Source organism: Musca domestica, unplaced genomic scaffold (assembly GCF_030504385.1).
Source record: "Musca domestica strain aabys unplaced genomic scaffold, Musca_domestica.polishedcontigs.V.1.1 22, whole genome shotgun sequence".
Classification (NCBI taxonomy): domain Eukaryota; kingdom Metazoa; phylum Arthropoda; class Insecta; order Diptera; family Muscidae; genus Musca; species Musca domestica.
The window spans coordinates 4,450,221-4,475,496 of NW_026712262.1; the positions used below are offsets into that span (position 1 = coordinate 4,450,221).

The 25,276-nt window shown below is 36.5% G+C and overlaps 1 protein-coding gene across 1 annotated transcript in view; it reads left to right on the forward strand.

Annotated features, from left to right (window-relative positions):
* LOC101896333 (mucin-3A) overlaps positions 1-25,276 on the forward strand; it is a 266,310-nt gene that overhangs the window by 82,010 nt on the left and 159,024 nt on the right. The window contains exon 3 of the mRNA XM_011292830.3: positions 5,225-5,610. Within this exon, the coding sequence (XP_011291132.2) occupies positions 5,225-5,610 (386 nt within the window). The remainder of the gene's footprint in view (positions 1-5,224; positions 5,611-25,276) is intronic.

Here is a 25,276-nt window from a genome sequence, read left to right on the forward strand (position 1 = left end):
ATAATTTCGGACAATGATCCGAAAAATGAGCTTAGTTTGGCAAGGCTGAAATTAAAATACCCTTAACCAATTGAAGGATATTTAGCTTGCTTAAAATTCCGTAAAAAATGACCCTAAAAATATTAAAATACTGAATATCGGGTGGTACTGTTATAGTGAAGTCAATTATATGCCAGAGAATATGGTGCTCATTGCGATAATTTAATCAGAAGGTACTATTATAAGGGACTGTACGAAGACGTGTACCATCATATGTAATTTTCTGTCATAGGAGGAAGTACATTGACAGTTCTACAGCCATTAAAAAACATCTGGGAAATATATTATTAACCTATATTTTCAACCTAAAGGGATTTCCCCAGACGGGCAGACAAACGGTCATGATCAAGAATATAAGTATGGATAATACTAAGTGTTACAAACAGAATGACAAACTTAATATACCCTCCATGCAGGATGAGATAAAAAACTGCAACAAAGTCAAACGCCATAATTTTTACATTTTTTTTTTAATTGTATTGAATGAGAGCAAAAAAAGTTTAGATTTGTTCGAATTTGTCACCTTTGGAACGAATAATGGTCTTCAAACGCCCAATAAATGTGTCACACGCTGACCGAACGTGAGGTGATTGACACTTTGATATTTTTTAGTGCCAATCTTGCTTTCCAAAATACTCCAGACACAATAGTCCAACGGATCCGGATGTGCGCTGGAAGCGAGGAACCTCATTTTGTAACCATTCTTGAATGGCGCGTGCTGAGTGCGATGATGCTGAGTCCTCTTAGAATGTCCAAGGTCTGCGGCCAAAATGATTGTGTGCCCAAGGCTTTAATACACCCTCCAGAATATATTCGTGATAATGTTCGGCATTTATTCTGATGCCATGGTCGATTAATACGAGCGGAGAACGACCATCGGCTGTTATGGCGGCCCACGCCATCACCATGGCCGGCGCTTGAGTTCTGGTGGCCAACCGAAGGTGCACATTTTCAGCTGACCTCTTTGCAAGAAAACAAGATCATTTTGTTTGTCTGGACAACGAATATTTTCTCATCGGAGAAAACCGAATTCGGCAGTTCACCACTTTCGGCCAAGCGAAGCAATTCTTTACCTCTTTTGAGTCTATTTTCTTTCCGATGTGGTGTAAGTTCTTGCACTTTTTGGAAATTTCAATGGCTTTACCCCGAGAATGATTTTTACCCCAGAAAATATTTATTCACTTTTAAATGCTGAAGTGCTCTAAGGATAGCCACTTGTGGTTTTCCAGCCAAAATAAAGAAATCACACTATCACGCTTCCATCAGGAATATTTTTTTTTTCTGGAAAATTCTCACCAAAATGCTTTTGTACGCTTGTAAACAATATGAAGAGCTGTCACTGGAATAATTTTAACAGTTGTCGGACGAGTGGCTTAGAAATGACAGCAGTCTGAAGTTGGTTGCAGTTTCTTCATCCCACCCTGTACTATGACAGTTGAGGCAGATGTACCTCAAGCATTAAATGATATTGACACTTAAAAGCTCTATTAAAGAATTTGTATTTAATGTTCTCTAAATTCAAAATCATAATTTTAGTATTTTGGTACTCGCAATTCTCTATTCATCTATGTATTCATTTCTGTCTTGAATACGTGGAAATATTATATGGAACGAACAGTTGGCCGCCTAGATCGTGCGATTTAAGGCCTTCATCAAATTGTTTGTGGACCTATGTTATCTATTCAGATAAGCCCGCTTCGATTGGCACATTGGGAGTCAACATTGAAGCATTTAACCCTGAGATAATGACCGAAATGTTGGAAAGAGTATACCAAAGTTGGACTAAGCGGGTAAACCATTTGAGGCGCAGTCGTGATCAAACTTTGTATGGAATATTATTTAAAAGTTGAATAATATTGGCCGTATTATCAATTCAAATGAAGGTTTAATGCATTCTTCAGATTTATATGTGTTTTCGCTAAAACTTTACAACAGAGAGAGTGGATCGCCACATGTGAAAATTATATCTAATTGTATGTGGGATATGTGAAGAGAATTGTAAACAGACTTCATATTTGAGGAAAGTTTTTGGTGTTCTAAATGTTGCCTTTTTGGTATGTTGCTACGAAAAGGGGTGAACAAATTCAGGACGAACACAAATGGTTACTTTATAGTATTTTTTTGTACATTTTATGTAGGCATTTATTATACCCTTCACCATACTATAAAGGTTATATTAACTTTGTCATTCCGTTTGTAACGCGAAATGCTCATGTTAGCCCTCATATAACTGTACCCTCCGATATTCGATATTTTGAAGGAGTTATATAGACAATGCTCTTCTACAGGAGGTATAACCCGTTACAAACTATAAGTACATAATTTTAAACAATTCTGTTAGAAAATATTATCTGGATATATTTTCTAACAGAATTGTTTAAAATGATGTACTTATAGTTTGTTAAACCTCCTGTAGCAAAGCATCGTCTTTATAACTCCACGTTTCCTTGTAGCTTCCATATAACTGTACCTCCCGATATTTTGTATTTTAAAAATTTAAACCAAATTTTTAATCGCAATTGTTTATAATTCTATTCATAGATTTTATAAGGGGTTCCACCTCTTGTGGCAAAACATTGTCTAGTAGGTTCACGTTTTCTTTACATAATGGTAGTTCCCGATATTCAGCATTTTTACGACTTGGATCCCGTTTTTAAACACAATTGTTAAAAATTCAGTTCCATATATTCATATAGTTCCATATATTCCGAAATTCGATACTTAGGGTTCGTGATGAGTTCTACCTCCTGCGGTAGATCATTGCAGGTATAGGTTCACATTTTGCTATTGTACTTTCTCTGATTTCATTACTCTACTGATGATTTCAGTCACATTTTTCAGCGGAATCGTTTAAAAATTGGTATGTAGTATGTAGTAATGGGCCATGTTCTCTATGACAGAGGGCGGCTGTGTTCTCTTCTTTATCTTTCTTTTATCACACCTCCGAATATGACTTTAGCCAGATTTTTTTATGTTGTATTTGACACTTTTAAAACCACTTTGGCAGGAAACTGGTACCATCGACTTTGCTACATTTTTAAGACATTATTTAGCCCAACCCAATAATCAATTCCGATCCTCAAGGACTTAACGTATTTTTACTTGTGTTTGCTCCATGAAATAGGTTTGAACTGCATTTGTAGTTACGTCGTTGATCCAAGACCACCTTAGCCTTTCTAAATTCTACAATGTTCCAACTTGGTTTGTATAAGAAATGACAAGTAAAAAACATTAAGTTCTTTTACTTTAAGTACTTTTAATATCCTCCACCTTAGAGTAAATGCCAATTTTTAGACATATTCATGGGAAAATGTGGCAAAAAACATCAAAATACCGAATATCGGTAGGTACCGCTATATGGGACTATACAAAAACGTGAACCTATACATAAAATGTTTCGCCAAAGAAGCTAGAATCCCATAGAACCCACAAATACCAATTTTTAGACAAATCCGCGAAGAATTTTGTCAAAAATCATGAAAATACCGAATATCGGATGGTACCGTTATACGGGAGCTATATCAAAACGTGGACCTATACATACAATGTTTCGTCACCAGAGCTAGAACCCATTCTGACCGACAAATACCTATTTTTAGACAAATCCGTGAAAAAATGTGAAAAAACCATCAAAATAACGAATATCGGGAGGTACCGTTATATGGGGGCTATAGCAAATCGTGGACCTATACATACAATGTTTCGCCACACGAATAAGAACAAATTATGACCTACAAATACCAATTTCAAATCCAAATCCAAATCATTAAAATACCGAATGTCGGGAGATACTGTTATATGGGCACTATACCAAAACGAGGACCGATATATCTCATTTTCAATACCAACCATCCTAGACACAATACAAATTGTTTTGCTAAATTTTGACGGTCTGCGTCAAATAATGTGGGCTGTATCGTGAGTTCAACAGACAGACAGACGCACAGACATATTTAAATCGACTTAGAATTTTATACTGATTATGAATTCCAAGGTAGAGGGTATAAAAATAACTTTTTCCTATAAATTTTGAACTTTTGCGGGGGATCGATGTAATCCATTTCAACACTTTAAAATCAGACACTGACACATTTAGACTTATTTTAGGTGAAACGTTGCCCATATATGACTCTTTGTGGGAGAGGTTCCATATCTATTTTCGAATCTGATCTAAGTATGATACAATTATTGTGATGTATGAAGTAGGCCGATATTGACCGAGGAAAGATAAAATATTGCGATATGCCAAGTACATACACTCTCGCTCTCTGTGAGATATACAATTCTGTAATTATTTACCATTTATAGGGATACCATAATGGGAAGCAATCAACCGATATGACCCATATTCGATCCTGAGCGTAGTTTGGTAAAATATTAGATATACCAAATTTGAACCAAATTTCAAAATCTATTTAGCCAGAATTAAAATGGGTTTGATTATGGAAAAATTTAAAAGATTTCTCCAAAGTTTCTCACTGAGTTGACTGTGATTTGCCATTTCAAATTCTAAGGCAATGTAAACCATATTCCTGGAATTTTTCAAAATTGTTAATCCAAATATGGGTTTTATATTTCTGTCGCCCTTGGTTAATATACAAGTTATTACACTTTTTTAAGTAAGGAGTACAAAAACTAACTGACCTCTCTTAGGGCGTTTTTTTAGTTGTTGCTGTTTTTATTCCAAGTGAAAAGTTAATAATGAAATAAACATTAAAATGTTAAATGCAAAGTAATATGTTAAGTAAATAGCCAGGTTTTTAAAATAAAACGCCACTGGTGCATGAGCAAAAATGCTAAACTCTAGCATTTAATATCCACAATAATCCACTTTTATCAGATAAATCTAAGCATAAACTAGAGCAAACACAAGGCGAAGAGGATGGAAAATAAATTCTCTAAGCTTCCTACCAAGAGCGGGTATTAAGTAGAAAAAAAAAGAGAAATATGTAGACACAGGACAGTGGAGATGGAGACTGAAGCATATTTGTTTTAATATCTTGGCTTTATATTAGCATTTTTATGGAGCATTTGAAATAATAACAGTTCATTTCTCTTGCGTCTGGCCCAGCGTTTGGTCGTTGTGTTTTGGCGTTTGACACACTTCTGGCAGCTGGTTTTGTTTCTTTAACTTGATGCTGTTGATGTCATTAATATTTCTTCATTCCATCGTTTTTTGTTACAGATGCTGCTCTCACTGGCGGAGGAGGTGGGGATGTGGGCAGTGAGATGGCTGGCGATAGTGTGGCTGTTGCAGGCGAAGGCTATAGAGCCAGTGGTGTCGCCATTAGCCATATTCCTACCAGCATGGGAAGTCCTGCTGTGGCGGCGTCATCTTCGTCCAGCATTAGTGGCAATTTTAGACTAGGCTCTTCGTCAAAGTCGTCACTGGTGTCGGAAACAGATCGACCACGCATTTTTCGCAACCGCCATCATCACGAACAGCACTGGGGGCCATTCTTCGAAGAGCCACTCAACTCGACGACCTCGGGTGACAATAGCATAACAACAGCCCATCTCTATACGGAAGCAGTGCTGAATTGTCGAGTCGGAATGCTAAGAGACAAAACGGTATGTAAACCCATTATTTATACAAAAAAACAAAAAGAAAACGGAAGAAAAAGCACCGCATAAGTTGTTTTTGTTTCAAGTTAAAGCTCAGATTTCCGTTTTTGTCATTTTCCTCGTAAATCGGTTGTTTTTTTGGTCATCATGGTTGTATATCATCATCGTCATCAGCTTTATTGTCATCGTTTTCGTTATCACTGTGAGAATAAAGGAATAGCATATCAAGTTTGGGATTTAAATGTACAGTGGAACCACTCTACAATAGTTGCATTGAGAACAGTTATGTCCTACAAACAATTGAGAATTGATAATTTCAAATATTTTTGCTTGACTGTAAAACTGATAATATCTAGGGTAAGTCACCTGTGAGCCAAGATGGCAAGAAAGTTAAAGAAGTCAGTAAGCTACGAATAAGCAAGGAACCAAGCCATAACAAAAACAAGGAAATTGTAAAATTTCAAAAAAATCCGAAAACTACCACTTAAAATAAACCGTTATATGGGTAATATTCGAAAACGTGGACCTGTATACGAAAATTTTTTGTGATAGGCTGTAGTGGCCATTACGAACTTCAAATACGAAATTTGCTACAACTACGGTGAATAATATCGCAATAATCATGAAAATATGGAGTATCGGCAGGTACCGAAGACGTGGACCTGCACGGACAATTTTCTGTCTTTGGCAGTAGTATCCATAACAAACTTCAAATACGAAATTTGAAACGATTCCGGTGAATAATGTTGCTGAAATCATCAAAATACCGAATATAGGGAGGTACCGTTATATGGGGGCTATACGTAAACGTGATCCGACATGGCCCATTTACGAACTTGACCTACCTACTGGTAATCTATGCATGTATGCAAAATTTTAGCCTTCTATTTCAATTCGTTCGATAGATAGCGTGTTTAGAACAGACAGACGAACAGACAGACAGACGGACATCGCTAGATCTTCCTAGAATTTTACGCTGATCCACAATATATATACTTTGTAGGGTCTATTATGAATATTTCGAGGAGTTACAAATGGAATGACCAAGTTAATAAACCCTCCATAGAATGGTGGAGGGTATAATAAAGACACTGCACGTTTTATTGCCACACGCACACACACGTACGCGCATATAAAAATTCATAAATAACAACTTTGCAAATGAAAAAAAGAGCCAACATTAAGATAAATCTACAAGCAAATGTATTCCGCTTAACTGTAACTCCGAGTGGCACTCATCACCCCAAGATGTCATTATCTCCTGTGCAGGAAGACGACGAATATGGGTGGCATTCGCCTAATGCTGCTGTCTTATCACTGAAATGGAAAAATACTAACCGAAAATCCATTAATGCTTTAAAATGTCAACATAAACAGGCACTCCTTCTCCCCACCCACAACCGAAGAAGAGGAAACGAATGAAAATGAAATGAAAACATTACAACTGTAATGGCAATGTACCAGTTGTGTGGAAAGGGCGTGAACAACCGCCGTGTCTACTCACGTGTGCTGTAATTCCTCTCTTTTCCTCGTTGTTAACATTTTTGGAGTGCAGAAATCCCCTCAAGGTAACTCCAATTTGACTAAAAGCTTAGCCCCGGCTTAAGTGAAGAAAAAATATTTAAGTATCTGAAGAAAGCAGCAGAAGAAGAGAAAATAAACCCAGTCAGCCAGTCAGTCAGTCAGCTTGTGAAAAAAGCTAGATAAGTGCCAGTGCAAAAGTCAAGCATTCCTCTAAATTCCTTGAAAATGTTGACGACGGCAAAAGTCAAAATCACAGTAAGACAGTAGTTTAGAAGTGGCAAGAGGCAATTGGTGCAGAACCTTTTGGACATAATTCTTCAGGTATTCGAAATATCTATGACAGGGGTAAATTATATGTCACAGTTAACAAAAACTTCGTTCACCCTCGGAGGTTTCTTGGTTGGTACTTCTTAGTCACTCGCTTAAGATATTTAACATCTGCTAGCCTTGATAAATATATTTGAGTCTATTGCAGAAAATGTTTCATCTTGATTGGTTTCACTCTATTATAAATATAAACAAGTAAGCAAAGGCTATAGTCGTGCGGGGCCGACCATTTGATACCCTACAACATGTTCGAAGTCCCCTCATATCCAAATCCATTTTGAAAGATTTCGTTTTTGAAATAATATCAAAGAGTCCCGCCCAGAGGTTACCCTTAGTTTCTTGACCTGGATAATTTGGCCAATATTTACACATATTGGTTGTTAAGTATTCAAGTATGTGGTCCATTTTACAGCTAGTATAATCCAATGGTCATCAAAAATGCTAGACTTCTTCCCTGTCCTTAACTCTCTTCTGATGCGAAATTCCGTGTCGATTAGTTTTCAATTGTGGCCTATAGAGCGACTACCAAATTAGAAAACATATTTTTTTTTAGTCCATTTGCACCTCTAAATGTACATCTTAAGAACGATAGGCTTTAATTCTGACCCTAACAATACCCCCATGCAATATTTCGTGAGGATCGAACGATAATTGCGATATGCATATAATACCCTCAAAACGTAGTGTTGGGGGTGTAAAAATTTAGAGAAATTACAATTCACAATTGTAAGTCAAATTGAAAAAATCGAATGCGATAAAAAATATGACAAAAATTGAAAAATGTAACAAAAAATGTTCAGTATTTTTTTTGTCACAGTTCTACGCGATTTTCTTATGGTAAAATTTTTATGGCAAAAGACTATTCCGAATTGATGGGAATTGTGCAAATCGGCCCAGCGGTTCTTGATTTATAAGCAGAATAAATAAGATCAATTATTTTACATATATATTGTACCTATTTCTTGGCTATTAGCATCACTATAATGGTCAGACTGTAATGTATTCGATTTTTCTGGGATTGAAAATATTCGCAGTTTAATGGACATTTTCCTATTTTCTTAAATAAATGCTAGGGTCTATTTTACCCGCTAATTATTGTCCGATGACCCAAATTGGTAGGTTTCTGCCCACTCCTAAACTCTAACTCCATGTAAATTTTCGCGTCGATTGGTCAATAATTGTGGCCTAAAGAGCAACTGCAAAATTAGGAAATTTTTCTGTTTTTGGTCCATTTCAACCCCTAAATATTATGCGATCATCCCCAAAAGAAATTAGATTCTATTCTGGCCTTAACCCCACCTCCATTTTTAATTTCGTAAGGATCGGTTCATAATTGCGACTCGTAGCTTGATTACAAATTAACATGGACGACAGACAGACGGTCGGACGGACATACATACCAAGATCGACTCATCTCGGGAGATAGGAAGATCCATATATACTTTCCTATGTGGGAAACAAATATTTCGAGGTGTTACATAACTTTTGGCCCAATCAAACTTATAATACCCCCAATACATAGTGTTGTAGGGTATAAAAATTATTTTGTTAATTCATTCATCCATTCAATTAAATTTGTCATTCATAAAATTTGAAATTTCACATACATGTGTGTATTATATCTGGGACAGCTGGCAATTAAAGGTCCATTTTTTTAACGATACCTTCCGATATTCGATGTTTTGATGATTTTAGCCACAATTTTCATAGGAATTTGTTCCAAAGTTGGCATTAAGAGTTTTTACGATGATTTTTACTATGGATTCTGGCACCGGTGGCATAACATTATGTATGTTGGTCCACTTTTTCCTATAAGGGTGAAATGGAAAAACTGCAACCAATTTCAGACTGCTATCATTTCTAAGGCAATCGTCCGACAGCTGTTAAAATTATCCCAATGACATATATTGTTAACAAGCGTACAAAGCATTTTGGTGAGAATTTTTCAGAAAAAAAGTTATTCATGATGAAAGCGTGATAGTGTGATTTCTTTATATTTGGCTGTTGGAGCACCCCAGCATTTAAATGTGAATAAATTTTTTGTGTCTCGTACTATCGCTCGTTACCGTAATACTGGTAGCGTAGCCCGACGTCAAGGAAGTGGATGGAAGAAAACAACAACATCAGCAGAAATGGTTCGGAAAGTAATGAAAAGAATTGATCGAAACAAGCGTCGCAGTGTCCGAAAATGGCTCGTGAGCTGAACACATCGCAATATTCCATTCGCAAATATTGAAATATGAACTCGGTGTAAAGCCATTGAAATTCCATACGTCCACGTTTTCATATAGTCCCATGTAACGGTACCTCCGATATTCTGTATTTTGATGGTTTTTGCCACATTTTTCCACGGGTTTGTGTAAAAATTGGTATTAGAACTAATAAGTTCTCACTCCGGTTGAATATCTAGGTCCATGTATGCCCATAGCGTACTGATATTCTGTATTTTCATAATCCTAGTCACATTTAACCACGAATTTGTTTCAAATTTGCATTTAAACCTCACAAAATATAACAATCCTTGTAATATAAAATAGTCTACATAGATTCCCATTTTGGGAATGGCCCTCATAAAACGGCCTCACCACTTTATGGTTTTTTGAAAAATGGTGGAGGATATTAAAAGCTCTGCCCGGCCGAATTTAATGTTTTTTTGTCATTACGTTTGTAACACCTCGAAATATACATTTTAGATCCCACAAAATTTATATATTCCTGATCAGCATACAATTCTAAGTCGATTTATCAATGTCTGTCCACCTGTGGAAATCACTCTAGTTTCTGAACGAAATGAAGTAGATTGATAAAATTTTACTCAAATGTATATTATGTCTGCAGAACTTTTGGTATTGAAAATGGGCCATGTAGGGTACATTGGTGATTTTAGCGACATTATTCACTAGAATTGTTTCAAATTTTGTATTTAAATTTTATAATCGATACTACAGCCTAAAACAGAAAATTGTGTGTGCAGGTCCACGTCTTCTTATAGCCCCCATATAACGGTACCTCCCGATATTCGGTACTTTGATGATTTTAGCGACATTATTCACCAGAATTGTTTCAAATTTGGTATTCGAAGTTCGTAGTGGATGCTACAGCCTATGACAGGAGATTGTCTGTGCAGGTCCACGTCTTCGTATAGCCCCCATATAACTTTACCTCCCGATATTCGGTATTTTGATGATTTTAGCGACATTATTCCCCGATTTTTTTTCTTTTCTTTGTAACAGTTACGTTCGGTATTTTTAACATTTCAACGGCATTTTTACCGGATTTTATTGTTTTTGAGACAGCCTTTTTACTTGTTATACCCTCCACCTTGGAAAGGAGGGTATATTAACTTTGCCGTTCCGTTTGTAATATCCATAAATATTCGTCGTAGACCTCATAACGTATATATATTCATAGTCAGCATAAAATTCTAAGACGATTTAAGGATGTCCGTCTGTCTGTTGAAATCACGATAAAGCCCTCATTATTTGACGTAGAGCGTAAAAATTTAGCAGAATAATTTGTATTATGTCTAATTTGTATTATGTTTGTATTGAAAATGAGATATATCCGTCCACGCTTTGGTATGGTCCACATATAACTGTACGGTATTTTGATGATTTTTGCCACATTTTTCACGGATTTGTCTAAATTTGGTATTTGTTGGTCATAATGGGATCTAGCTTCGGTGGCAAAATATAGTATGTATAGGTTCACGATTTGGTATAGCCACCTGGCACCTCCCAATTTTTGGTATTTCCCACGAATATGTCTAAAAATTGGTATTTGTGGGACACAATGGGTTCTAATGTTTCCTTTACCCTAAGGTGGAGGGTATTAAAAGTTTGACCCGGCCGAACTTAATGTTTTTACTTGTTATTATTAATATTGTTTAGAACACTATACACATAAAATGCACACATTCCAGGAATCTTACTTGGAAAATTAACAAGTAAAATAGTATCAGTCGGTTTTGCCGACAGATGTATACCCTAGCCTTGAATTATGAATATTTAAACAGTTGACCCTTTATGGGGGAGGTTGCGAAGCAGTTGGTCAATATTTACCAATTCGTATCTCACCTAAGACTGATTTGGACTATATCGACTACTTCCTATATTTTATAAGAGATATGTGCAAATTTTTAAAAAATGTGGAAATATGGGTGATGTGCCAGATATAGCGGACCGAAGTATTCCATTTTCATACTTCATTTAATACAGATAAAAATATTGGTATGTGCAATCATAAATTGTGTGTGAAATCATAAATTCCGATAAGTTACATATTCATATCAGATTTCTGGCTTAGAAAAATATTTAGATATAGCAAGTTGTAAAGAATCGCCGAATTGTTTCGCAAGTTATTACTGATATAAGTATTAGAAATTGTGACTCTTTTGAGTGAAGTACCAGAAGGGGTTGGCGGATATATATTATCTTCACAACAGATCTTGCGTTAGCATATAATTTGAATGTGTGAAATTCAAAGAGAGTTGGTTGCTTATTTCGCTTTCTTTAAGCGTTTTGTTTTTAAAAATCTTGAAACCCCTACCATCTTTATGACAGATTTTGTTTTGATGGAAATATTGAGATATACCTAGTATGAATCTATGAATATGATATGAATCTTCACACCAGGGTTAATAAAAATATTGTGATGTGTGTAAGTTGAAGACAACCGGACACTTACATTCCATTTTCGCACCTCACCTAGCACTGATGCAAATATTAGGATTTGCAAATTTGAAGTAGACCGACATAGCCAATCTCCAAACTCGAGTTGTCATGCGCACCAGCCAGACAGGCGGACGGACGGACATCGCTAAATAGACCCCAAATATCCTGAAACGAATTTGGTCCAAAGACACCTATGGTCTAAGCCCGTTGTTTTGATGAGACACATTTTGGCCCTCTGTAACCATATGGCTGAGGGTATAAAAAAGAAGTTGATGAGGGGAGATCTAGCTCCCTCTATTTAGGTTACTTTGCTATGTAATCTTTCGAACCACCGATGTATGAGTCTACTCTTTTAGCTCCACTTTCATAATCGTCTATATTATTTCAGTATTTTTTTGTGTTTCACAGTGTTATTAACAAAGCATTGAGTAGCATCAAATCTCAGCATGACCTTCACCCCAATAACAAATTGTAAAGTTGTTATCTTTCCACAAAAGGAAAACGTGGAAAATAAGATTCGATTTAAAAGAAAACCCCATCCAATATCTACTTCTGTCAGTAATCTGCTTAAAGTTTTACTGGAAATCTTTGCTGTGGCACGAATGTGCATTGTCAGCTTTACATCGTGCCCCATCGATTGGAAATGTTGCAATTGGAAAGTGTTCGTGTTTATCGATAGATCATGTCGCAGAACTTTAATTGGACTAAAATGTATTGAACGGCACTGTGTGGCTCGATTGGGCGCCATGTCATCCTTGGAAACCACAGTCCTCATTCTTCATTTCAGTTGCAGTTGCTTAAGCTAACGTTGAGAGTTGGTAATAATAATAGCAACAACAATGCCGATGAGTACGACAACAACGAGCTGAATCCTCTTCATTCTTGTAATTGCAAATGCCAGGATTGCCCTGCATGTGTGCCCGGGCATTCTGGCGTACAAATCCTAAAAGTGCTTAGCAGTTGCAATGCCATTTCCACTGTTACTCGAACTGAAGCTGCGATATGCTTTTTTGCATTCATTTGGTTTGTTCTGTTGTTGTTGTCTTTTTTTTTTTTTTTTTTCTTTTTTTGTTCTTCACTAACTTTGCCTGATGTTGCAGGCGAACTTTACGCTTGAGCTGCCGTGACATCTGTACACTTTCGTCGTCAATGTATCTCCTCTTTTTTTGCGAGTGTACGTACAGTGTACACATGGTTGACCTGGTTTCTGGTCGGGATGTTCGTCATTAGATTCCCTGTGTGTGCTTTGCATGCATTTACCGTTGTCAGAGAATACAGACAACGGTAATGGTACACACACAAACACTCACATGTACGTACCTAAACTTAGAAGAGTTGTAATTACTGTTGTTATTGTAGTTGTTGTTACTGTACTCATCATTCTTGTGTCTCTTGTTATCTTGAGTAATTTTTTAAAGTTTCGTCATCTAACAGTGTCCAAATAGCCCTCGTTGCCACTGAAACCATTGGATACGCTGTAAACTAAGAAGGGGTTCATTGAGTTCTAAAGATTTCGCAAACAACGTAGAGATATGTCATTAGATATGTCCACAGAACTTGAACGCTTCCTAGCAAATTGGGTGCATCAACTGCTGGAGGGTCAGTGCTGTTGGTCTTTATTTTTATCGTTTTTTAGAAATATTTAAAATTGTCCTAGTAGACAACTGCAATTTGAATTTATTGACAACAGATATTCTATTGTTTTTACTGAGGCAGTAGTAATAAAGCGTCTGGATTTTTAGTATAAACTCTTAACTCTGGCGTTAATGATAAATGGTTCATATGGTACTATTGAAAGTTCGGCTACAAAATTCAAAAGACTTATTTATGGACAACATAGAAAGGCGTTTCCATAGGAAAATTGGGGAAAAGGCCTCCTGCAACAAGTTTTTCAAATAACAACAAGTTAAAAAGCAGTAAGTTCGGCCGGGGCGAACTTTGAACATTCTCCACCATTTGGAACGAATATGGAAAATTTCAAAAAATAATATCCTTAAAAAATTCTGTTAAAAATTTAAAGATACCGAATATAGCCGTTATATTGTCACATACATAGGCATTGTTTGTCATAAGCCATTACAATATTCAAATTCGAAACTTAAAATAAACGGTAAATATGTAGCTAAAATCCTCAAAATATCATATATAGGGAGGTACCGTTATATCGGAGCTGTGCGAAGACCTGGACCAGCATAGACAATCTTCTGTCACAGGCTGTAATATCCATTACGAACTTCAAATATGACATCTCAAATAATTTCAGTTAGTATTGTACCTAAAATTGTCGAAATACCGAATATAGGGAGGTACTGATATATGGGGCCTATACGAAGACCTGGACCTGCATAGACAATTTTCTGTCACAGACTGTAGTTCCCATTACGAACTCTAAATACATAATTTGAAACAATTCCGGCGAATAAACCTGAATAAACCTGCACAAACAATTTTCTGTCATAGGCTATAGTATCCATTATGAACTTCAAATACCAAATTTGAAACATTTCCGGTTAATAATGTCGCTAAAATCATCGAAATACCGAATATAGGGAGGTACCGTTTTAGGGGAGCTATACAAAGACGTGGACCTGCACAGACAATTTTCTAATGTCGCTAAATTTTAGTTTAATTTTAATATTTTAGCCTTCTATCTTAATCTAATCTAATTCGTTCGAAAGATAGCGTGATTACAACAGCAGACGGACAGACAGACGGACATCGCTAAATCGACTTAAAATTTTACACTGATCAAGATTTGTTGAGTCTAACATGAGTATTTCGAGGAGTTACAAACGGAATGATGAAGTTCATATACCCTTCATAGTATGGTTGAGGGTATAAAAATGAATACGAAAGTAATATCCCAGCGTAAGGGTCCGTTTTGTTATGGCAGTCTTAAAATTCAATGGGGATACCCAAAAATTTGCCAATTGAGAACTTCGTAATATTAGTAAATCATCTGCAAACAGTTAAGCAACGGCTTTAGTCAGGCAGGGTCAACAATGTGATAACTTAAAACACTAGGCTAGGCAAGGTTAGGTTGAAAAGAAGGTTGAGGCTGGGTCAACACACGTCCATTCACATAAGCCTGAAATGTAGCCTGTTGTGCGTTCCTTTGTGGAGAAAAGATTTTTTGATTCGTAGTTAAATATAGTAAAATATTTTGTCTTATATTATAACACTCCCGCTTCTTCATATGCGGAATAAGAAATTTATATTAAATAAATTTATGTTAAAAGAATTTCTTGACACAAATGGAATTTATTAATAACAAGTTAAAAAGTATCAGTCGGTTTCGCCGACAGATATATACCCTCAGCCAATGTTCGATTATTTAAATTTTTTATTTTGATTTCTGTGTTGATTATTTAAATTGTTGACCCTCTACGGCGTAGGTTCCGAAGGAATAGCCTAATATTGACCACTTAATATCGGACCTAAATAAATAAAAATATTGCAAAGTGCCAGGTTTGGACTATATAGGTTACTTCCTTCACCTTATATGTGGCATGTGATCATTCAAAAAAAAAAAGTTAAACTGTGTGTAAGTTAGAAGATAGAGTCGACGGAAATATCCATTTTCATACTTCATCTAACACAGATAAAAATATTGGTATGGGCAAAATTTTCTTTTATGCGAAATCATAAATTCCATATTCATCTCAGGTTTTTGGTTGAGAGAAATATTTAGATATGGCAAGTTATAAGAAATCGATATCTAGTTTGGCAAGTTTTGATAGAGAAAAGTATTGAAAATTTTTACCCTTTGTGGGTAAATATCATATCATATCATCTTCACAACAGATCTTGTGTTAGCAAAAATGTTTGGGTGTGTGAAATCTGAAGAGAGTTGGATGCTTATTTCGTTTCTTTGATCGTATTGTTTTTCAAAATCTTGAATCCTATATGGGGGAGTTACAAGAAGAAATGGTCCTATCTCTACCATATTTATAACAGATCTTGTGTTGATGGAAATATTGAGATGTACCTTATCTGTGATGGAATCGGATATTGATTTTTTATGAACTTCATGGATATTCAAAATTTCGATCGTTTGTCTTGGGCTCATAAGAATAGTAGGATGTGTGAAATTTGAAGATAACGGACTCGTACATCACATTTTATAAGAGTTGTAATCATTCAAAATTTTGACCCATTGTGGGGGAAGTACTTGATAGAGTGGACCGACATTGTCCATTTCCGCACCAGACCTAGCACTGACGCAAATATTAGGATTTGAAAAGTTGGAGCAAAATCGGATTATCCTTTCTCTTTCTGTGCAAAAAATATATATTTTTTCGACCATTTGTGGGGGAGGTACCAGAAGAAGTGGACCGATATATTCCATCTTAAGACCAGACCTTGGATTAATATAAATATTGGGATGAGTGAAATTTGAAGACCATCGGACTCTTACATCACATTTTATAAGAATTGTAATTTTTCAAAATATTGACCCTTTGAGGGGGAGGTATTGATGGAGGGGACCGATGTTGTCCATTTTCACTCCTGACCTAGAACTGACACAAATATTAGGATTTGCGAAGTTGGAGCAAAATAGGATTACCGTTCCGCTTTTTATGCAGAAAATATTTTTTTTTTAAATTTCGATCTTTTGTGTTGGAGGTACCAGAAGGAGTGGACCGATATTGCCCATCTCCGAACTCGATCTAACTTTGACAAAATTATTACGATGTACCAAGTTTTGACCAAATTGGATAGAGTTATCGTGCGCACCAGAGACGGACGGACGGACATCGCTAGATCGACTCCAAATGTTATGAAACGGATTTGGTACAACGAGACCTAGGATCTAAAACAGTTATGTCGACTAGGCACGTTTTGAACGTGTCAAATTATATATACCCTGTGTAGCCATATGGCTGAGGGTATAAAAACCCAAAATTTATCAATATGAAGTTATAAATTGAATGACTAATTTCAATACACACTCATTTTATATTCCCACCTCTATCCCTTCCTCAAAAATACCAAAATGAATACCATTCAGTACTTATTTTTGTATGTATTTCCAAATAGACCATATATCAACCCTACCACAAAAAAAGGGATCCAAATATCAAATTTTAGATTTCTAAGTCCTTTTTTGCCTAAATACCAAATTTAGTACTACTTGGTATGTTTTGTAATTTCTTAGTACTAATTTTCAAGCACTATCCGACTTTTACGAAATTTAGTACCATCTTGTAATTTTCGTATTAGTGTAGTAAACATTTCTCTTTCAGGGGGTAAAGTACTCACAGATAACTCATTGTGTATACGATATCGTGGACCGATGTAGCCCATCTTCGATCTTGACCTTCCTGCAAGCAAAAGACAGATCGGAGCAAAATTATAGCTTCCGCCTTTGTTGGGTCTAAAATGATTATTTCGATGAGTTACAAACGGAATGACGAGCTTAATATACCCTCCATACAATGTATGGTGGAAGGTATAAAAAATAAAATTAAATACCAAAATTCGTACCACTTGGTACTATTCGTTAACGTAAATTTTCATTTCCGAAACCGCTTCATATATCAACTCTACCCACCAATATCGACCATAATTAAAGTTTTATTCTACTATTATTATAGGAATGGGCCAATATTGTCAATTTTGTATCTGACCTAAATCTGATATCAATATTATAACATGCCAGGTTTGGACTACAAAGACTACCTTTTTCACATTTTATGAGATAAGGGATCATTTTAATAAAATTTTGAAATATGCATGAGGTGCAATATGTAGCAGATCGAATTATTTTACTAAAATCGAAATCGAATATTTATTTCCAATTTTGTTCAAATAAATTGTGAACTTTTTTGGCGGTTCTAAGCAGAAGATGTAGGCCGATATCCATTATCTCCACACCAAATCCTGCGTTAGTATATATATTGAAATATGTGAAGTTTAGAAGGAATTAGGTGCTTATTTCGCATTTTATGAGCATTTTGATTATTCAAACATTTAAACCCCTTGTGGGGAGGTTCCAGAAAGAATGGGCCGTATTCACACCATATATTTCTTTAGTAACAATATTAAGTCGTGTGAAATTTGTGTTGAATCGGATGCTTATTGTGCTTTTATGAGCTTTTTGTTATTTGAAATTATGACCCATTGTGGAGGTGGTACCAGAAGGAATGATTGGACATATTCCATCTTCACAACGGATTTTGCGCTATAAAAATGTTGGGATATGAGAAATTTGAAGCGAATCTAATGATAATTTCTCATTTGATGAGATATATACTTATTCAAATATTGTGTTGGAGGTACCAAAAGCAGTAGTCCGATAAATTCCATCTTCGCACCATATCTTGTGTTAATAAATAATCGGATGTTCATTCCGTATCTTATAAGCTTTATGACTTATAAAGTAAATAAATGTTATCCTTTGTGGGGGAGGTACTGGATAGAGTAGGATGATATTGTCCATTTGCAAATTTTGGATCGCTCTTTCTTTTCTATACGGAAATAATTTTCTGTGGATATTTCTACCTTGTGTAGGCAGACATAGAAGGAATAAACCGATATTATCCATCCTGAACTCGATCTTAGTTTTACAGTAATATCACGGTATATCACACTTTGAGCACATGGGATACTCACTTCGAGAGTTATAGTGCGCACTAGCCAGCCAGACTGACAAACGGATACCCCTAGATCTGCAAAATGTCCGGAATTGGATTTGGGCCAAAGAGACCTAGAGTCTAACCCGTTATTTCTATGAGGCACGTTTTGGCCTCATCTAATGATATATATCCTCTGCAGTCATGTGGCTGATGTAATAAAAATATTATAATTATGAGATTATAAAAAATCCTTTCAATTCAAATTTCCAAAAATCCTGACTTATCTCAAGCTTTCAAGCCAAAAGCAACTTCATAAAAAATTCCACGATACCATCTTCAGCCGTTTCATCTGGCCGTTGATGAAACACTTATTACTTTATTCTTTTATAAACATAAAAGTTATATAGATGATGTGCAAAAATGATTTCAGCTCACGTTGATGTGAAATGTATTGAAAGAACTAACACTAGATGAATCGTCGAATTCAACCCCAAAATAGTGCTTCTGGCAACATTTAAGTTATGCTCTTTAATAAACCCCCCGAAAAACATGATGTACAATTATAATTACTCAACTGGCTGACTGACTGGCAGTACATACTGTATGGAAGACATTAACATAGAGACTGCTGCTATCTCGAGTTGCTTTCATTATTCAGCAGTCAGCCAGAACATGGAGAAAGAAAATCCACCAACAAAAAAAGGAACACTACCAGCCACAGCACACACCAGGCGAAATACTCCTCAAGAAAAGAGCCAGAGCGAGAGAGAAAAAAGTGCCGCAGTCATCAAGTCGTGCAACGGTAGCTGGCCCCAACGTTGTTTGCTCATTACCAGTAAACTGATGCTGTAGTTGTTTTAGCTGCTTTGTTTTGCTATTTTCCGTTGGCTGAATCTCGTTTCTCATTCGTAACATTGGCAATGAGGCGTATTATACCAAAATACGTGTTCATGTCCTCATCTTCAGTATTCTTCTCCATTTTTTGGAGAGATTTGTTTACTATGTGGTTGTATTTGCTTGGAGCTTTTCCCCAACAAAAAAAAAGCAACAACATCGTCTAAAAAACCTTTTTCCTTTTTTGTTGAGCATTACATCTTAATGGCACACACATGTATAAACTCGACCATAAATAACTGTACAGCTGACATGAATAAACACTCGAATGTGAAGCATAAGCATACTACAGTCTGCTAAGCATACAAACATCAAGAAGTTTCCTAATCATCCGAGTACTTGACTTAGGATTTCTTCGTCTTCTTCTGCTTCTACAAATATTTCTTTTTCTAGGAATCATTAAATTTAAAGAGAACGCCGAGATTCTATCGAAAGTGCTTGAAAAGGCCAATTCAACGTATTCGGAGGAGAAGTGTGGAAATCTTTTGGAAGCATTTTGTACCCCTCTTGCAGCGAATGGGTAGGTTTAGTGGCAAAATCTAAAAAAGCTAGTTAAAAAGTATGAATCGACAGATAATTATATATCCTCAGCATAGGGTTCCACTGTTGGGTGTTTATATTGGGATGTGCAAAGTTTGGTGTAAACAGTGGGCTTTTTGGGAAAGCACCAGAAAGAGTGTGTCGATATATACCATCGTCATACGGAACGTCCCACTATATCTAATTTTTAATGGCAAACATCCTAGACACTGTACAAACTATGACAAATTTAATATACACTACGATAGGCAGAATCATTGAAGTACGGTCCAATGATGCCACCAGCTCATATACCGCACCAAATAGTAATTTTTGCAAATGCTTTGTGACTTTTGCAATGCTTCTGGCTAATCTTCAATCCAAAATTGATAATTCTGTCGTTTTACGTGACCATTCAGCTAAAAATGAGCTTCGTCGTTGAACACAATATTTCGATAAAATAAAAAAAAAAAAACAGTCACTTCGGCCGGGCCCTCCACTATTTAGATCATACACGATCTAGAGAGGGAAGTCCAACACTATAAGAGAAAACCTCTAGATCAAGAAGCCTATCAGACAGGTCTGAGTGGCATTCATACAAATACAGTCGCAGATTCTATCAGCAATTACAGGATGAATGCCTTCTATGGAGTCAACCCACCATCCATTGCAGCTGAAGAACGTCAGCTGCCTAGACACAAGATATTAGTTGTGGTGCAATTACGTTCAGGATGGTGTAGTCGTCTGAATTCGTATTGAGCACGAATTAAAGAAGATATGCGTGACGTCTGCCTGGCGTGTTATACAGGCCCGTACAATACACTGCACCTCTTTTGTTGCACAGCTAAACCTACCCATCTCAGAAAATTTCTGGTTACAGTCCGTTAAAGTGGCCACATTTTTTAACTGAAGTTTGAAGCAGATTCGCAGAATACAAACTAAACTAAAAATATTGTTAAAATCCTTAAAATATGAGAAGTTACTGTGGGATTGGGGCCTATTCGGAGACGTAGACCCGCATTGGCAATTTTTGTCATAAGCCATTGCGATATTCAACTACAAAACTTGAAACGATTCCGGTGAATAAAGTCGGAAAAACAACAAAATACCAAAAATATGCCGTTACATTGGGGCTATAAGAAAACGTAATTTTCTGCCACAAGCCGTAGTACTCATTACGAACTAACAATACCAAATTTGAAATAATGTAAAGGGTGAGATTAAAAGAAACTGCAACAAAGTCAAACGCCATAATTTTTATTTTTTTTTTTTTAAATTTTATTGAATGAAAGCAAAAAATTTCGGAAATAACATCATATTTTAGAATAAGTTTAGATTTGTTCGAATTGGTCACCCTAGCACGAATTATGGCCTTCACGGCCTATGAAACCGTCACACGCTGCCCGAATGGTGCTCAGCCGTATTTTGGCCCATTCCCGGCGAAGCGCTTGCTTGAGCTGATCGACACTTTGGTATTTTTTAGTGCCAACCTTGCTTTCCATTTTGCCATTGTGCGCTGGAAATGAAGTGAGGAATCTCATTTTGTAACCATTCTTGGGTGGCGCGTGCCGAGTGCGATGATGCCCAGTCCTGTTGGAATTTCCAAGCTCTGCGGCCAAAATGCTTGCGTGCCCAAGGTTTTAATACACCCACCAAAATATTTTCCCGATTATATTCGGCATTTATTCTGATGCCACGGTCGATTAAACGGAGCGGACCATTGGCTGTTATGACGGCCCACACCATCACCATGGCCGGCGCTTGAGTTTTGGTGGTCAACCGAATGTGCACATTTTCAGCTGACCTCTTTGGCAAGTAAACACGATCTTTTTTTCGTTTACAAACTGCTAGACAACGAATGTTTTCTCATCGGAAAAAACTAAATTCGGCAGTTCACCACTTTCGGCCAAGCAAAGTAACTCCTTAGCTCTTTTGAGTCCATTTTCTTTCCGTTGTGGTGTAAGTTCTTGCACTTTTTGGAATTTCAATGGCTTTACCCCAAGCTAATTTTTCAATATTTGCCGAATGGAATATTGCGATATGTTCAGCTCACGAGGCATTTTTCGGCCAGTGCGACGCGGGTTTCGATCAAGTCGCTTCTTTACTTTTTGAACCATTTCCGCTGATGTTGCTATTTCCTTCCAACCACTTCCTTGATGTCGGGTTACGCTACCAATATCATGGTAACGAGCGATGGTACGAGACACAAAAAAAAAATTATGCATATTTAAATGCTGGAGTGCTCTAACGATAGCCACTTGTGGTTTTCCAGTCAAATATAAAGAAATCACTCTATCAGGCCTGAATTCCATCACGAATAACTTTTTTCTGGAAAATGCTTACCAAAGTGCTTTTGTACGCTTGTAAACAATATAATTAGCTGTCACTGGAATAATTTTAACAGCTGTCGGACGAGTGGCTTAGAAATGACAACAGTCTGAATGTGGTTGCAGTTTTTCCATCTCACCCTGTGTATGATATACCTATTTAGGTTACTTTGGTGCAGTATTTAAATACTGCTCTATAGTCTAATCTGTGGTTAAAACCTGCAGAATACCCATACATAGGGTTATAATGTTGTCTAGGAGCTACATGCCCAAATTTATTTTTTATCGACTAACAGTCAGACTTCGGAAAATCAAGAGGTACCATTATAAAGGGACTACAGAACAACTAATTTTATCTCGAAGTATTTTTATACCCTCCCCCATAGTATGAAGGGTAAATTAGGTTTGTCATTTCGTTTGCAACACCTCGAAATATATATTTTAGACCCCTATGTCGATTTAGCGATGTCCGTCGTCTGTGGAAATCACCTATGGTACCTCCCTATTTTCGTTATTTCCCTAAATACGGTAAATTTGGTATTTGAAGTTCGTAATGGATACTATAGCCTAAGACAGAAAATTGTCTGTGCAGATCTACATCTTCGTATAGCCCCCAAATAACGGTACCTCCCGATATTCGGTACTTGGTTGATTTTAGTGACATTTTTCACCGGAATTGTTTCAAATTTGGTATTTGATGTTCGTAATGGCTGCTACAGCCTATGACAGAAAATTGTCTGTGCAGCTCTACGTCTTCGGTATAACGGTACCTCGCCCCATATAACGGTACCTCCCGATATTCTGTATTTTAATGATTTTAGGGACATTTTTCACCAGAATTGTTTCAAATTTGATATTTGAAGTTCGTAATGGATACTTCAGCCTACGACAGAAAATTGTCCGTGCAGGTCCAGGTCTTCGTATAGCCCCCACATAACGGTACCTCCCGATATTCGTTATTTTGATTTTATCGACATTATAACCGATTTTTTTAAGTTTCGCATTCGAATGTTGTAATGGCTTATGACAAATGTAACCCACGCAGGTTCATGTCATCGTATAGACCCTTATATGATAGCTACATTGGAGGAGGCTATTCCAAATTCGGCCTGGCCGAACTTACAGCTTTTTTACTTGTTATCTGTAATATTGCCGAAGATATTACATAACTAAAATTAACGAAAAATATGAAAGGGAGGGGAATCTTCTTAAAAATGTGGTTAGAACTTTCAGAATGCCATACATGTGGGTATAAAGTTGTCTGGGGCTAAATGACCAATTTTTTAACAATTAACAGTCAAAACAGCCGGAAATCTTCAGAACTCGGAAAATCAAATTGTACTACAGCAAGAAATTTTTCTTTTTTTTTTTTTTGTCGTACCAAATAAGATTCCAAAATATCAAATTACAGCCACATCTGGTGCAGAATGTGCCTAGGGCATTTAGAGCACCTTAAATCAGTCAGCCTACTATATTAATCTTTAGTCGGAACTTGGGTTGTATTTCGTAGCTAGATGTCTACTATGACTGTAGCCAAGCCTTTCAAAATATGGACAATTAACGTGGTGCCTACTCCAAAAGTGGGCCTACATTGGTCATTTTCTATAAAATCCACTCATTGTAGATCTTTAATTAACAAAAAAAAAAAATACTGCACAACTTATGGAATTTTTTTCTCTTAGAAAATTTTGTCATATGACAAAAAAAGTTTAAAAAGGATCTACCATGTTAGAATCCCAAATCTGCGTGTCTCTAGGAATTCAGTGAAACATCAATATAAATTAGTCTCACAGCCTAAGGGCCGTATCATTTTTCATGACAATAAAAAGTTGTGTTTGTGTGTGTGCGTCTATTTCACTTGTCTCGGATCTCCTCGGTGTAATTGGGGTCGTGTCTATGTCGCTTGTGTCCACGTATGAATAAAGGTAAACAGTGGAAATTAGTGTTCTCGTTCTCATTGGCCAAACTGTGATTCGCATAAATTTCAATGAACACATTCTTTGTCTACTCGTTAAGCTTTTTTTGGCAGGCAGCAGGCAGAATAGTTCTTTGTCGATGTTGTTTCGTTGCCACACACACACACGTACCAACCTACGTACGTCATTCCATATGTCTTAATATTCTTCAAGTTGAATAAACAAACCAAGGAAAAAGCATGGCTTGGAAAACATTTATGGTTCTAGTTCGGTATTGTGTTACGTGGCATGGCGTGGCGTGTCGGCGTCGTCTATGCCTTTCCCAACAAAGTATTTCGTCGTTATTGCTACTAGCGTTTGTTTACCATCATTTAGACACGTTAACACGGGCCAACCGGAATAACCTTTGTATAACTATCACATGCACACACACACACATGCATGCACATATCTACCCATATTCGTTCTCATGTCCACACGAAAGCAATGAACCTCTTTATGACAAGGACTTTACCAAAAAAAAAAAAAAACACAAAGTGAAATGAAACGAAAGAAACGATTTTGTGTGCCAAAAGTGCAAAAACTGCAACTAAGACGAGCAAAAACATTTCGACAGACAGTCGGACAGACACAACTGACAAACATAAATATCAATTCCTTTTCATGTTTTGTTTCATGCGAACACCGTCCAAACGCCCTCACACCCACACACACACACAAACTTCTAACGTAATCTCATAAATATTACATGACAGTTTTCACCAGTAAAAAATCCCAAACTTTGTAATCTTTTGTCTAACAAAGAAAAAACAACAACAACAAGAAAAACAAGATACCTGTCATGTGCGTTTCAAAAAAAGATTTAAAGATTTTCATTTTACACTTTTTCACGCTGATGAGATAACTGCTGCTGT